Source organism: Erythrolamprus reginae, chromosome 7 (genome assembly GCF_031021105.1).
Source record: "Erythrolamprus reginae isolate rEryReg1 chromosome 7, rEryReg1.hap1, whole genome shotgun sequence".
Taxonomy (NCBI): domain Eukaryota; kingdom Metazoa; phylum Chordata; class Lepidosauria; order Squamata; family Dipsadidae; genus Erythrolamprus; species Erythrolamprus reginae.
In genome coordinates this window covers 79802111-79819388 of record NC_091956.1, presented here as the reverse complement: position 1 = coordinate 79819388, position 17278 = coordinate 79802111, and the positions used below count along the sequence as shown (strand labels likewise).

At 41.8% G+C, this 17278-nt stretch overlaps 1 protein-coding gene across 1 annotated transcript in view; it reads right to left on the bottom strand.

The window, feature by feature from the left end:
• The window catches only part of PPP3CA (protein phosphatase 3 catalytic subunit alpha), a 226459-nt gene that overhangs the window by 42034 nt on the left and 167147 nt on the right, over window positions 1–17278 (bottom strand). Inside the window, exons 5-7 of the mRNA XM_070757972.1 lie at window positions 16700–16845; window positions 13735–13874; window positions 3774–3851 (exon numbers count right to left, since the gene is read on the bottom strand). Of these exons, the coding sequence (XP_070614073.1) occupies window positions 3774–3851; window positions 13735–13874; window positions 16700–16845 (364 nt within the window). The remainder of the gene's footprint in view (window positions 1–3773; window positions 3852–13734; window positions 13875–16699; window positions 16846–17278) is intronic.

The following is a 17278-nucleotide window of genomic DNA, read 5'->3' as shown; positions in this document are numbered from 1 at the left end:
CTTCAGTAACCGAGTTGTCGAAGCGTGGAACTCATCACCTGACTATAGTGTCATCCCCAAACCCCCAACACTTTACCCTTAGATTTTCCAAAAAATTAGAAGGGAAAGAGGAAACGGATTATTATGAGTTTGGGTTTAATTCTACAATTGGTTAAAACAAAGAAATAGATAGTTAAATGAAATAAAATGCAAGGTTCAAAAGGTCAATAATTGATATGTTTATCTTTTTTAAATGGAATTAGATTTTTCTACGTCTTTTCTTCCTTTCTTTTTTTTTGAATTTTTCTTTTCTTATGAAATGTACAGTATTTACAGTAAGTATAGACAAAAATGTTCTCATAGAAACATAGAAGTCTGACGGCAGAAAAAGACCTCATGGTCCATCTAGTCTGCCCTTATACTATTTTCTGTATTGTATCTTAGGATGGATATATGTTTATCCCAGGCATGTTTAAATTCAGTTTATTTATTTATTTATTTGTTTGTTTGTTTGTTTGTTTATTTATTATTTGGATTTGTATGCCGCCCCTCTCCGAAGACTCCACAGTTACTGTGGATTTATCTACCACGTCTGCTGGAAGCTGGAAGCTGGAAGTTTGTTCCAAGGATCTACTACTCTTTCAGTAAAATAATATTTTCTCATGTTGCTTTTGATCTTTCACCCAACTAACTTCAGATTGTGTCCCCTTGCTCTTGTGTTCACTTTCCTATTAAAAACACTTCCCTCCTGGACCTTATTTAACCCTTTAACATATTTAAATGTTTCGATCATGTCCCCCCTTTTCCTTCTGTCCTCCAGACTATACAGATTGAGTTCATTAAGTCTTTCCTGATACGTTTTATGCTTAAGACCTTCCACCATTCTTGTAGCCCGTCTTTGGACCCGTTCAATTTTGTCAATATCTTTTTGTAGGTGAGGTCTCCAGAACTGAACACAGTATTCCAAATGGGGTCTCACCAGCGCTCTATACAGCGGGATCACAATCTCTCTCTCCCTGCTTGTTATACCTCTAGCTATGCAGCCAAGCATCCTACTTGCTTTCCCTACCGCCTGACTGCACTGTTCACCCATTTTGAGAGTGTCAGAAATCACTACCCCTAAATCTTTTTCTTCTGAAGTTTTTGCTAACACAGAACTGCCAATACAATACTCAGATTGAGGATTCCTTTTCCCCAAGTGCATTATTTTACATTTGGAAACATTAAACTGCAGTTTCCATTGCTTTGACCATTTATCTAGTAAAGCTAAATCATTTACCATATTACAGACGCCTCCAGGAATATCAACTAATCAACTAATTCTCAATTAATGTAAAAATGTATACACCTCCGTAGGTGCGTCTGATGAAAATTGGGATATAAATCATCCCGGATGTGTGTGTTTTTCTTTTATGTTTGTGTGTTTTTATGTGTTATGTTGTTTTAAATAAAAAAAATTAAAAAGGAAATGCAAGCACTTTATTCCTGTAAATGTACTTCGTGAAACTCTACTTTGGAAAACTGCACTCATGTATGCATTTCAGCATTGTGCGAAAGTGAGTCAATTGAATATTTATCTCATAGAAAGCAATTAAGTCTGTTGAGAGAGAAGGGGGAAAAAAAAGACTTGAAAGAGCTTCCGACATAAACACATTATAACTGAGACTGGGTAAGCCCAATTACACTTTTCAAGATTCTGTATATATTCTAAATTGGCATTAAGCTACCTTGCTGAAATCTGTATCATTCTTGTTTCCTTGGTCTTGCCAGCTATGTGGGAGTTGTCAGTCAGGTACAATAGGAAAACAGACTATCCACTTTCTCTGTGCCTCTAAGTTAATGGAGCTATATAGCTCAAAAGATCCATCTGGCATTTCTTTTTTCTCATTTATTTTGAAAGGTGTTTTAAATTGCATACATTGTTAAATAAACATATAGTCTTGGCAGTTTTATGCCGCCTTGTAAGAAAACAGAAGACCCTACGAGACTAGACTTTCAATCCTGGGCCTAGAAAGTTTAGAACTAAGACGCCTTAAACAAGATCTAAGTATTGCCCACAAGATCATATGCTGCAACGTCCTGCCTGTTGGTGACTACTTCAGCTTCAACCACAACAACACAAGAGCACACAACCGATTTAAACTTAATATTAACCGCTCCAAACTTGACTGTAAAAAATATGACTTCAGTAACTGAGTTGTCGAAGCGTGGAACTCATTACTGGACTCCATAGTGTCATCCCCAAACCCCCAACACTTTACCCTTAGATTATCTATGGTTGGCCTATCCAGATTCCTAAGAGGTCAGTAAGGGGCGAGTACAAGTGCACTAGAGTGCCTTCCGTCCAGTGTTCCCTCTATTTTTTTTGGGGGGGGGGGCGGAAAAGTATAGTGTCTGAGCGGCAGTCCCTTCGGGACTGGGCGGCACAGAAATAATAATAAAATTTCCCTCTCGGCTTCTGGGCAGGTTTGGAAAACTCTGAGTTGATGATGATTTTTAAGTTAGCGATTGCTCACTGCTCAGCTTAGAGGGATCTATGCTTCCGTCCCCTGTCCTATTGCTCTCCTATATCTCCTATACCTTTCTTCTATTCCTATATCTCTTCTTCTATTCTATTCTTCTATTCATAGTAAAATGCATGATGAAGGTTATAGAGGAGATACTCATAGTAAAATATATGTAAGAAATAATAGAAAAGAAGGTATAGTAATAGAACATATCAATGAAAGAATAGAAGAAGAGATATAGGAATAGAAGAAAGGTATAGGAGATATAGGAGAGCAATAGGACAGGGGACAGAAGGCACTCTAGTGCAATTGTACACGCGAGGCTACATTCAGAGTATAAGATGCACCCACTTTTTTGGGGGAAAAGGTATGTCTTATATTCCAAAAATTGCAGTACAAGTGGTACCTCTACCTAAGAATGCTTCTACTTAAGAACTTTTCTAGATAAGAAGCAGGTGTTCAAGATTTTTTTGCCTCTACTTAAGAACCATTTTCTACTTGAACACCCGAGCCCGGAAAAATTTCGCAAGAAATTTGAGAGCAGCATGAAGGCCTGGCCAGTTTCCTGCCATTCCCCCTTTAATCCTGGCCATCTCGGGCTGCTAGAAGAGCCTTTTGGTGGTGCTTAAGGAGGCTTTGGCAGTCGATAGTGAAGGAAGCATTTTCCTTTCTCTGGGCGCTTGGACAGGGAATAAACCTCTGCCAGCGCCCAGAGAAAAGAAACGTTCCCTTTGCTCTGGGCAGCCGAGGAGTCACCACAGCGAAGGAAAGGCGCCGGCTACAAAGCAAGCGAGCGAGAAGAGAGGGGAGCCCTTCAGCATGGGAAGGAAGAGGAAGCAGGTAGCAGCAGCAGCCAGTGTATGGGAGGCAGCCTCACGCCGTGTGTATTGGAGGTGTGTGCTCCTCCTTGCCACATCAGAGTCCCTCTTTTTTTTTAAGCCTTAAAGTTTAGGATTTTTTTGATTCCCTCACCTCACCTTCTTCCTTCGGTAGCGACTGTCCTCCTCCTCTTCTTCCTCCTCCTCCTCCCACCCAAATTCCGAGCTTTTATTTCTTTCCTAAAGGGTTTGCACTCATTATTTGCTTTTACATCGATTCCTCTGGGAAAAATTGCTTCTACTTAAGAACGTTTCTACTTAAGAACCTGGTCACGGAATGAATTAAGTTCTTAAGTAGAGGTACTACTGTATCTATCTTTTCCAAATTGCTTGGAAAACAATGGTACTGTAAAGAATATATATATAAGCCATATAATTAAAAAAGAAGAGGCAAAGGGTTACTACTCACCCAGCATCTTGGGCTTCATGAGCTCGGAGTATAGATAATAAGTTATTGTGCTGTAGGAAGTCACATACAGCAGGGTAACTGAAAATAAGAATATATATTAGTTCATTCAAAACTGAAATATGATATTAAAATACACACAAAAAATAAATCACTTTCTTCAAAAATATATAGCTATGGTCAAAAGTTTCAAGTCTCAAGTTTTATTGGATTTATATGCCGCCCCTCTCCGAAAACTCGGGGCGGCTAACAGCAATCATAGACAATATACAATAATAATACAATACTAAAAGTAAATTAAAACCCCTTAATATAGAAAACCAAACACACATACAAACATACCATGCATACCATTGTAACGGCCTAGGGGGAGAAGAAATCTTAATTCCCCCATGCCTGGCGGCAGAGGTGGGTTTTAAGTAGTTTATGAAAGGCGAGGAGGGTGGGGGCAATTCTAATCTCGGGGGGGGAGTTGGTTCAAGAGGGCCGGGGCCGCCACAGAGAAGGCTCTTCCCCTGGGTCCCGCCAAGCGACATTGTTTAGTCGACGGGACTCGGAGAAGGCCCACTCTGTGGGACCTAACTGGTCGCTGGGATTCGTGCGGCAGAAGGCGGTCTCTGAGGTAATCTGGTCCGGTGCCATGAAGGGCTTTATAGGTCATAACCAACACTTTGAATTGTGACCGGAAACTGATCGGCAACCAATGCAGACTGCGGAGTGTTGGTGTGACATGGGCACATGTGCATCTGCTTTTTATTTTTTTTACAAAGAGTTCCAGTTTGCCATGAAACAAACCTGGGTGCAGGGTGTCCAGGGGAAAAGCATTTTGAAATTCCTTGACATTTCCCTGTAATTTGTGATCTAGGCGCAGTCGTAGATGACATCATGCCAAACAGCTAAGCCATGGAGAAATATCAGTAGCTGAGGAAGCAAGTTGTCACCGCAGTTATGCTCATTTTTGCTTGACTCTGCAATAAAGATCGCCTAAAACATGATCTAAGTGTTGCCCACAAGATCATATGCTGCAACGTTCTACCTGTCAATGACTACTTCAGCTTCAATGGCAACAACGCAAGAGCACACAACAGATTCAAACTTAATATTAACCGCTCCAAACTTGACTGTAAAAAATATGACTTCAGCAACCGAGTTGTCGAAGCGTGGAACTCATTAGCTGACTCAGTAGTGTCAACCCCTAACCCCCAATATTTTACCCTTAGACTATCCACGGTTGACCTCTCCAGGTTTCTTAGAGGTCAGTAAGGGGCGTGCATAAGTGCACCAGTGTGCCTGCCGTCCCCTGTCCAACTGTCTCTCCTTATCTCATTTATCTTTTCTTCCTTTCAAATACGTTCACCTATACTTTTATATCTTATCTTCTATTCTTTTCTTTACTTATATTATTACATATCTTTCTCTTCAATATGTATTATGTATTGGACAAAATAAATAAATAAAAATAAATAAAAATAAATAAAGGCAGCGCAATCCTTTTTTTTACATGATTTCCCCGATTTTTAAACATTTTAATACAGTTTTTTTCACAAATTCCCTAATAATTCTCTGATATTTTCCGAACCGCCGATTTTCCTGATAATTCTCTGATTTCCCTGTTTTCCAGGTTTGCTGGACATCCTGTGAGTGACATCAATAAATGCCTCCTACCATTCTTTACTGCATAGACCACTCTGCTTTTGGTATCTTACTCTTGTAAAGTTCTATTATACAGTTTCTTAGCAATTTAAACAAAAGTACATAGCCAGCCATAAGCAAACTACATTTATATTTAACGTTGTTGCTATTACACTGTAAATATCTTATGCCTTTGCAACATTTTCATAGCATTCATGATTTCCTTTTCATCGGTGGGAGAGGCACTATTTACTTATTTATTGAATTTATGGGCTACACAGTTTGTCGTGACAAAGGATTACAGTACATTACCAAACTGAAAAGTCAGGGGGGAAAACAATTTAGAAAATCAAAACATTATCCAATTTAGCTCAGGGCCTTAAGAGCTCATTTAAATGGGGCCAGGGTAGGAATAATATGAACCTCATAATGATATTACAATAAAATGTACCTTGTAGCATTCCCTCACTTCAGAGTCATTCTAAATCATTTAAGCGCTTTTTAATTTCATTCATTCTGCTCCCTTCTTCACCTACTTCCAAACCCCTTTTTATTCCCATCAAAATTGCTGTCTCTGCTTCTTCTTAATGCTAACAAACATTACTTTAGTACTTTTTTTGAAACTAACCATTCCTCTTGAAACCCATTATACACCATATTTTTATTATTCCAATTTTTTTTGCAGCAAATATTCTCTCATAACCATTTTCTGCATCCATTGCTGTTTTAATTTTATCAGTCCACCAAGCATCTTTTTATACAGTTCCAATTACTATAATTCCTCATTGTACACTGTTGGTACTACAGAAAATTAATATTTTTTTCTTATTCATCTTGTTTCTTTGATCTATTTCTATCACTTAGAAGAATAATCTCCCACTCCACCTCCTGCAATAATGTACACTTTGCATTAATTCAAATCGTTGCACAAATTTGCTCCAATCTTGAGATATTAGAAGCTTCTTCTAATATGTCTGTTGTGATCCCGTCTGAGGCTCCTCAGGGAACGGCTGAACCTCTGCCGGCTCCCTGCTCAGAGGGGGAGGATGAGGAACAGGAGGAGGAGGCCCAGGCAGAAGGGGAGGAGGAATATCAGGCCGAGGGAGAGGGAGAACAGCCTGAGTCCCCCGGGGTGGAGCTCTCCCCAGCAAGCAGCCTGGAGTCCTTAGATGAAAATGCACAAGCCATCATCGATCACAGGCAGAGAAGAGCAGCACAACGAAGGGGACAATTAGCCAGGTACTTCCAGTACTAAATAGGTAACAGCTGGGTTTGGGTGTGGTTCTCCCCAGAAAGGCTGAAAAGGCAGACCCACCCTTCCTGTATTGTGGAGTATTATCTTTGGGAGTCCTGGGACCTGGCTGTGATCTTTGGCGTCTCTGATTCTGGCTTGTGGCCTTGAAGGCTGAAACCTTGGGGAAAAAGGCGTGGGGGCTTATTCTCTACAGTGGTGTGTGTGCCAGCAAGAAGTCTGCTGTATTGTCTGGCCGTCAGGACTTTGCTGTGAAGCCTCATAGCCTGCCTGTTGGGAAGAACAGGTTTTTCTCTGTGTTTATTTTTCAAACTATAAAGTGCTTTTGCTTTTACCAGCGTGTCTGGCTGCTTTTTCCAGTTGGTGTTGAAGTCTGGGGGCACCCAGACAGAACAATGTCTAGTTCCTGGAATATAATATCTAATTGTCCCTAATTGTCCCGTTTCATTTATTTTCAATTTAGATGACACTATACAGTGGTACCCCGTGATACGAACCCCTCGTCATACAAACTTTTTGAGATACGAATCCGGGGTTCGGAATTTTTTTGCCTCGTCTTACGAACTTTTTTCGCCTTACGAACCCGCCCCCGCCCCTGGGATGCCCCACCTCCAGACTTCCGTTGCAAGCGAAGCACCCGTTTTTGCGATCCTGGGATTCCCCTGAGGCTCCCGAATTTTTGTGATGGTGGAATTTCGCTGAGGCTTCCCTTGCTGGGAAACCCCACCTCCAGACTTCCGTTGCCAGTGGAGCGCCCATTTTTCCAATCCTCGGATTCCCCTCCTGGGATTTCCCTACAGTATCGCTAAGGATATATCGATTCCTCCATGCCTGGCAATATAGATGAGTTTTCAAAAGTTTGCGAAAGGCAAGGAGGGTGGGGGCAGTCCTAATCTCTAGGGGGAGCTGATTCCAGAGGGTCGGGGCCCCCACAGAGACGGCTCTTCCCCTGGATCCCGCCAGATGGCATTGTTTTGTCGACGGGACCCGGAGAAGGCCAACTCTGTGGGACCTAATCGGTCGCTGGGATTCGTGCGGCAGCAGGCGGTCCTGGAGGTATTCTGGTCCGATGCCATGTAGGGCTTTATAGGTCATAACCAACACTTTGAATTGTGACCGGAAACTGATCGGCAGCCAGTGCAGGCTGCGGAGTGATGATGAAACATGGGCATATCTGGGAAATCCCATGATTTCTCTCACAGCCGCATTCTACACGATCTGAAGTTTCCGAACATTCCTCAAAGGCAGCCCCATGTAGAGAGCGTTGCAGTAGTCAAACCTCGAGGTGATGAGGGCGTGAGCGAAATGAAATTTCACTGCATACAGCTCTCAATGGGTCACCACCTCCAATATACACTACGTAAGTCTGACTAAATGAATGAATGAATAAATGAATAAATAAATAATGCATATACCCACATATATTATACGACATAGAGAAACAACACAGTCTAGTTCTGATATATACATGTACATGGCAAGCAAAATGGAGGAGACAGATAAATTATACCCATAAACACATACTTCCATATTATGTAAAGTACACACACATGCACTCTTACTTCACTAACAAGTGCAGATACAAGCATCTAATTACGTGTAAGGCTGAAAAGTCAAATAACAGAAGAAGAAGAAAAGCTTCATTGTCTACCGTGAGTCCTGAATACATCATGGTTACCATAGGAAAGTTACATTCCAAGGATGAGACCCAGTTCAAATCCTCTGTACAATTGTGAAGGAATTTAGATTGAAATGGTTCCCACGCCACCATTGTGAAAAAAGATATATTAATTAGAAGGGAGGCCTTATTAGGGACATTTACATACTGTTTACTTCCAATTTTTGGAGAATGTTAATAGGGCTTTTATAAATTCACTAATTTAAGAACTTTGGTTTTTTTTTTTACCATCCCGCTTGAAAGAAAGAGAAAGGAATGGATGAAATCTCAACATCATCATCATCATCATAATTATTATTATTATTATTATTATGTCAGTACAACACAGCAAACGAGATCACTATGCTGTATTTTGTATTTCATCACCAGTCGGGCGCTTCCCAAGCACCTAGGACTGCGTGATGTAGCGGCGAATTATGTTTATTGATCCCAGTAAAGCGGCCTTTTGCAATTGACAGATGGAGATTTTTGTCAATTCCAATGGTTTTCAAATGTCCACTGAGATCCTTTGGTACTGCGCCCAGCGTGCCAAGTACCACTGGGACCACTTTCATAGGGTTATGCCAGAGTCGTTGCAGCTCGATTTTTAGATCTTCGTATTTCAATAATTTCTCTAGCTGCTTCTCCTCAATTCTGCTGTCTCCTGGGATTGCGATGTCGATGATCCATACTTTCTTTTTCTCCATGACAACAATGTCTGGTGTGTTATGCTTCAGAATTCGGTCAGTCAGAAGTTGGAAGTGGTTTTGCTTGCTCATTTTCGACCACTTTTTCGGGCTTATGATCCCACTAGTTCTTTGCCACTGGTAAATGATAGTTCTGGCACAAGTTCCAGTGGACCATCTGTGCCACAGCATCTTGTCATTATTATTATTATTATTATTATTATTATTATTATTATTATTATTATTATTATTTAGATTTGTATGCCGCCCCTCTCCAAAGACTCGGGGCGGCTCACAACAATAAAAATACAAATCCAACAGTTAAAACAATTTAAAACCCTTAATATAAAAAGCAATCATACATCTCATACAAACCATGCATTAAACGGAACGGCCCAAGGGAATCAATTTCCCCATGCCTGACGACAGAGATGGGTTTGAAGGAATTTGCAAAAGGGTTGGGGACGCCACAGAGAAGGCTCTTCCCCTGGGTCCCGCCAAACATGATCACTGTTTAACTTTTCTCTAAATGTGCCAAAACATGGCTAAGGATTTAAGGATAAGAATGTTACCAAAAAAAAAAGGTCTGCAGTCTATCGACAGCATGCAATACTTCCTTACTCTGTTTCACTACAGTGGGATAAATGCTTTTCATGAATCTACCCTTAACACAAGCATTATGCTGAAGTAACTATGGTAACTGTCTCCAGTTATATAACCAAGAAAGCTACAGGTGACATGAAACGGAGAGGAAAAATTTCTTCCTTTCTACTGAAAATGCATGATATTCAGTTTTTTAGCTCTGGGGACTTATAAGGGTAACATAAAAACAATGCTAAATGTGTATCACATACAGATGCAAACAGTACTCTGAAAATGCTAGGGGAACAAACTATGTCTTAGAGACACTCCTGATTATAATAAGAAAATGACCAAGAAAGGCCCCGGTAGAGAAAAAGCAGAATTTGCTCATGATGTTAATCATATCAATGAAGGAATTGCAAAAGTGGCCTTGTTAAAGACCAGAGAGAGCATAGTACTATACAAGAGTTGGAAGGGATCTTGGAGATCTTCTAGTCCAGTGGTCCCCAACGTTTTTTCCACCAGGGACCAGTTTCAGCAAGACAATTTTTCTATGGCCCGGTGGGGGTGGAAAGGGGTGTGGTTGGGGGCGGGATTAAGCATGGGGGTGCTGGTCCTCCCCGCCCCTCTTTCCCGCCATCGCCCTGTGACCGGCAGAACCTGCCTCCCAAGCCCTCTTGCCCAGCGGGGGCTAAGCGCTGGAGACAGGGGGTCAGGCTGGCCCTCCTGCCTCCCCCCAGCCAAAAACGCAAAAGCGCCCCGCGGCAGAAGCCAAAAGAGGCTTGAGCCTCTCGGTCCTTCCCGCCCCTCTGTCCCGTCCATCGCCCTGTGACCGGCAGAACCTGCCTCCCAAGCCCTCTTGCCCAGCGGGGGCTAAGCGCTGGAGACAGGGGGTCAGGCTGGCCCTCCTGCCTCCCCCCAGCCAAAAACGCAAAAGCGCCCCGCGGCAGAAGCCAAAAGAGGCTTGAGCCTCTCGGTCCTTCCCGCCCCTCTGTCCCGTCCATCATCCTGTGGCCGGCAGAACCTGCCTCCCGAGGCCTCTTGCCCGGCGGGAGGCGAAGCGCTGGAGGGAGGGGGTGGCGGCATGAGGGCCGGCAGCTGCTGACTCCACGGACCGGTGCAACGTGCCCCGCGGCCCGGTACTGGTCCGTGGCCCGGTGGTTGGGGACCTCTGTTCTAGTCCAACGCCCCGCTGAAACAAGAAACCCTAAACACGGCAAAAAAAGTTCGTAAGAAGAGGCAAAAAAATTCCGAACCCTGGGTTCGTATCTCGAAAAGTTCGTATGACGAGGGGTTCGTATCACGAGGTACTACTGTACACTGATACTTTGTCTTACAAACTTAATTGGTTCTGGGACAAGGTTCATAAGGTGAAAAGTTCGTAAGACGAAACAGTGTTTCCCATAGGAAACAATGGAAAACCAATTAATGCGTGCAAGCCCAAAATTCACCTCTTTTGCCAACCGAAGCGCCCATTTTATTCCCCTGAGGCTCCCCTCCATGAGAAACCCCACCTCCGGACTTCCGTGTTTCCACAATGCTGCAGGGGAATCCCAGCAGTGCAAAAATGGGCGTTTCGCTGGCTACGGAAGTCCGGAGGCGGGGCATCCCAGCGGCGGCGGCTTCGGTTCGTAAGGTGAAAATAGTTCGGAAGAAAAGGCAAAAAAATCTTAAACCCCAGGTTCGTATCTCAAAAAGTTCGTATGACGAGGGGTTCGTAAGATTCTCTCCTAGACCAAATTCAGGAAAATTACAGCCTTAATGTGGTTACGGAACTTATATTAGTCCTGATACCAATCTTCCAATTTTTAATATAATTAAAAAGTTAAATATTTATTTGAATGTGTGTGATTTTATTTATTTATTTATTTATTAAGAAAAACAAAAGCCTTGTTGAGGATGAATGGAATGCAAGCTAGTTTAATGAACTGGAACTGTGTTTGCCATCGGCGCATTGATGATTGACAGGAGCTAGGCTTGAACTCCAGGAACTCCTGTCAAAAATCTTAGAAATATAGTTCCAACGCAGCACACAATTGGCCCAGCTTGTTATGGAATCACAGAGTTTGAAACAGGCATTTAGGACATTGGGTCTCGCCTCTGCTCAGAATAGGAATCTAAATTAAAGTACAGTGATACCTTGTCTTACAAACTTAATTGGTTCCGGGACGAGGTTCGTAAGGTGAAAAGTTTGTAAGATGAAACAATGTTTCCCATAGGAATCAATGGAAAAGCAATTAATGCATGCAAGCCCCAAATTCACCCCTTTTGTCAGCCGAAGCGCCCGTTTTTGCGCTGCTGGGATTCCCCCGAGGCTCCCCTCCATGGGAAACCCCACCTCCGAACTTCTGCGTTTTTGCGATGCTGCAGGGGAATCCCAGCATCGCAAAAACGGGTGCTTCGCTTGCAACGGAAGTCCGGAGGTGGGGTTTCCCAGCGAAGGGAGCATCAGTGAAATCGCAGCATCGCAAAAACACAGAGGTCCAGAGGTGGGGTTTCCCATGGAGGGGAATCTCAGGGGAAATCCCAGCAGCGCAAAAACAGGTGTTTCGCTGGCAACGGAAGTCCGGAGGTGGGGCATCCCAGTGGCAGCAGTGGGTTTGTAAGGTGAAAATAGTTTGTAAGAAGAGGCAAAAGAATCTTAAACCCCCGGTTTGTATCTCGAAAAGTTTGTATGACGAGGCGTTTGTAAGACGAGGTATCACTGCATCTCTGATATTTGACTATCTTCCTCCTGCTTAAACAAAACCAGTGAGAAGATTATCATTACTTCTTTTGGAAGCTGGTTCCAGTGTAAAATCTGCTTCGACTGACAGGTTGCTTTGAATGTTCAGAAGAGATCAGAAGAAATCCTCTCCTTGTTCTTTAGAGGAGCTCAGCATGTACCCAGAGTTTTGAAGCTTTTTCTATCGAACTCCATTAAAATCAGATGTCAATTAGAACAAAGTTGAGAGAATTCAAACTGGCTTCCTAAAGAAGTTATTTCAGGTAATGAAATGTGGCCCTAACACTCTTCCATGTTTTGAAGGAAGGTTTATAATAACTGAAACAAGGAAATATGTTTGCACAGATATTGGCTGAAAGCTACCTTTCAGCCCCAAAACCTTGCACACACGATTCTTAGAAACATAGAAACATAGAAGACTGACGGCAGAAAAAGACCTCATGGTCCATCTAGTCTGCCCTTATACTATTTTCTGTATTTTATCTTAGGATGGATATATGTTTATCCCAGGCATGTTTAAATTCAGTTACTGTGGATTTACCAACCACGTCTGCTGGAAGTTTGTTCCAAGCATCTACTACTCTTTCAGTCAAATAATATTTTCTCACGTTGCTTTTGATCTTTCCCCCAACTAACTTCAGATTGTGTCCCCTTGTTCTTGTGTTTCACTTTCCTATTAAAAACACTTCCCTCCTGAACCCTATTTAACCCTTTAACATATTTAAATGTTTCGATCATGTCCCTCCTTCTCCACCCCCTTTTGCTTTGTGCTTTTTCAAGATTCACGTTACATTCTGCTATATAAAATAATTTGTTTCATCATTCTTTTTGTTGAAATTTTCAACTGTGAGTCAATATCTTAAGATGAAATAAAATTGCATTTGACATGCATCTTCTTCCCAGCCCCCTCAAAGTGAATTTTTAGCCAGAAATCATATTTTTTTTAATAGAGAAACCAAAATATATGTACATGCTCAAGGAATAATGATGGCTTACAAAACAGAAACTCATATACAACGGTCCCTCGATTTTCGCGGGTTCGAACTTTGCGAAACGGCTATACCACGGTTTTTCAAAAATAGTAATTAAAAAATACTTTGCTGTTTTTTCCCTATACCACGGTTTTTCCCGCCCGATGACATCATACGTCATCGCCAAACTTTCGTCCGCCTTTAATAAATATTTTTTTAAATAAACTTTAATAAATAAACATCGTGAGTAATAATCTAAATGGTTGCTAAGGGAATGAGAAATTGCAGTTTACGGGTTTAAGTGTTAAGGGAAGGCTTGTGATACTGTTCATAGCCAAAAATAGTGTATTTACTTCCGCGTGTCTACTTCGCGGAAATTTGACTTTCGCGGGCGGTCTCGGAACACATCCCCCGCGAAAATCGAGGGAACACTGTATTAAAAAAAGAAACCATTCTCACCTGTAGAAATATGAACACCCTCTGACTGTGTTGTGAGTGAAATGTTCCTGAGTCTTCTCATTTCCAAAGTCCTCTAGTGGATCTGACCAGAGGATGTCACACATAGGTCCATATGCAGGTGGTTCCTTGAATCGATCTAACTGAGAGAAAGAGAACAAAAAGAGAAAGGCTAAGGGTATGTCTGGATCAGAACAACCAAAGCAACATTCATCCATCCATCCATCCATCCATCCATCCATCCATCCATCCATCCATCCATCCATCCATCCATTGGAATGCCGCCCCTCTCTGTGGACTTGGGGCGGCTCACAACAAACAAGGAATATTCAATTCAATTTTCAATTCAATTTATTAGATTTGTATGCTGCCCCTCTCCGAAGGCTCAGGGCGCTCACAACAATGATAAAAACAATATTATAGTGGCACAAATCTAATATTAAAAGAAATAACTAAAACCCTATCATATTAAAACCAAACATAAATTATAAGGAGCCTGGGGGAAAGATGTCTCAAGTCCCCCATGCCTGGCGGTATAGGTAGGTCTTGAGTAGTTTATGGAAGACAAGGAGGGTGGGGGCAGTTCTAATCTCTGGGGGGAGTTGATTCCAGAGGGCCAGGGCCGCCACAGAGAAGGCTCTTTGCCTGGGGCCCGCCAGACGATATTGTTTAGTCGACGGGACCCAGAGAAGGCCAACTCCGTGGGACCTTATCGGTTGCTGGGATTCGTGCGGTAGCAGGCGGTTCCGGAGGTAATCTGGTCCAATGCCATGTAGGGCTTTAAAGGTCATAACCAACACTTTGAATTGTGCCCGGAAATTGATCGGCAGCCAATGCAGGCCACGGAGTGTTGTAGATACGTGGGCGAATCTGGGAAGCCCTACAATGGCTCTCGCGGCCGCGTTCTGCACGATCTGGAGTTTCCGAACACTTTTCATATGAGCATATGATGAAATTGTGAACTGTTTCACATAGTGTCAGAATGAAAGCTTTTGTATAGAACACTGAAAAAAAAAATCAACATTAAACCAGACCTCTCCACTTTGCAGTCATATTGATTGAGAGATTTGGACACTGGAGAATGTGGCATTTCTATTTCATAACTTATTTCCACATAGCCTTTCTATTCTTTCATTGATCAGGGGAAAGTATAGAGGAAATCAATTCCACCAACATCATAACTCCCTAGATACATATTAATAATAAAGCTCTTTAATTCTATTTAAACCAGAACAATGTTTAAACACTGAGGAGTGGCTATAAATAAAATCAGATCTGCTTGGCTTAAACAATATAATGAAGAAATATTTACTATAAAGTGGGCATTCCCTTGCTGAATGAAATTATGAAATTATTCTCAATTTCCTCTCCAATTTAAATCCTTTACGACTGCTGAAGTTGAGGGCAGCTTTTATCTTTTATGCGCTTTGCTTTTGAATCTGGGCAGACAGAGGAGATAAAGTTGACACATCCAAATCAAATAATTTGGAAACTTTAAGTTACACACCTTCAATTACATATTTCATCCCCAGCTTTTAGACTACTGGTGTGATGGAACAGCATGAATTTAATCCTCCAAATTTCATCGTAAAAATGGAAGAGTTTTCAAAAAAGTAAGTAAAGTAAAAGGTAAAAGGGCCATTTGTCTTTAACTCCTAAAATGATTTGTAATGAATCTTGAAACTGGTTAAAATATAGTATAAAGTATACTCTTGTTAAGAATAGTTCATTGATTCCTTGCGGCAATCTATCATTTAGGCTGTGATAGTATATTTATTTGGGTGTGGTCGAGGGTTGAACTTTTAATGCAGGATCTAAAATTACATGGCATTCCATTTAGTAATCTATGTCAACTGGATAGATGGTTGGAAACCTTTTTAGCAATATTGCTAAGGCCTAGGAGCCTAGGGGAAGAGCCTTCTCTGTGACAGCCCCAACCCTTTGGAATCAACTCCCCCAGAAATTCGTACCGCCCTCACCCACTCAGCCCTCCATAAGGCACTGAAGAAATATCTCTGGCTTAGGACGACTGACCTTCCTGCCAATCAGCTTAAAGCTCTGTTGGGAGAACTGGCACTAGGCTTATAGTGGGGGGGTCACCATAACATGAGGAACTGTATTAAGGGATTGCGGCATTAGAAAGGTGGAGAACCACTGTTTTAGAGTCTAACATATGTTTAGATATTTGTTTTAGGGTTGAGATTTTAATGTATTTTAATATTGGATTTATTTATATTTTGTATTTGTCTACTGTAAGCCGCCCCGAGTCCCAGGAAAAGGACAGTATAGAAATCTGATTAAATAAAAGAAGTAAATAAAATTTTACCCTGATGCAGAACAAGGAATATTTTCCAAGATTCGCCCACGTTTCTTCAACACTCCGTGGCTTGCATTGGCTGCCGATCAGTTTCCGGTCACAATTCAAAGTATTGGTCATGACCTTTAAAGCCCTACATAGCATTGGACCAGAGTACCTCCGGAACCACCTGCTACCGCACGAATCCCAGCGACCGATAAGGTCCCACAGAGTTGGCCTTCTCCGGGTCCCGTCGACTAAACAATGTCGTTTGGCGGCCCCCGGGGGAAGAGCCTTCTCTGTGGCGGCCCCGGCCCTCTGGAACCAACTCCCCCCGGAGATTAGGGTTGCCCCCACCCTTCCTCTCTTTCGTAAACCACTTAAGACTCACTTATACCGCCAGGCATGGGGGAGTTGAGACACTTTTCCCCCAGGCTATTTTTTTATACTTTGTTTTATTTTTGGTATGAATGTTGCTTCATTTAAGTAATGATAGGGATTTATATGTTTTTAACATTAGATTTGTTCCACTGTTACATTGTTTTTATTGCTGTTGTGAGCCGCCCCGAGTCTTCGGAGAGGGGCGGCATACAAATCTAATTAATAATAATAATAATAATAATAATAATAATAATAATAATAATATTTTGGATGCTTGCTCTCCAAACTTACTTTTCTGATGTCATCTAGAGTATTGATCTCAGGAGACAGACCACCATGCACACATAGAAACTGTTGGTTCATCAGAGCCGCCAAGGGAAGGCAGTCGAAGGCATCCATACAGGCATCATACACGCGTTCCGAATACTTTATTTTACCTTTTGTAATGATAAAAAAAAAAACAGAAATAAAGAAATGGAAATAGAAAGCTGGCCAGGAATGCTGGTTGTTGCTACCTGCAAACACCAGCTATGTTTTGATATTACCATAAGAGTCAGTCTTATGACAATGACTATCTACTCATTGTCATAAGACTGACTCTTATGCTAATATCACAACATAGGACAAACTCACTTAATTACTGTTTCACTTACTAACATAAATGCTGGGCTCAGCGGAGGTTGTAAGTTGAAGACTACAGAAAAGCTTTCAATTATTTTATTTATGATTCATAAATAAAATACAGTAATACCTCGTCTTACGAACCTAATTGGTTCCAGGGGGAGGTTCATAAGGCGAAACATTGTTTCCCATAGGAAACAATGAAAAATGAATTAATGTGTGCAATGAAATAAAACATGCAAAAATCCG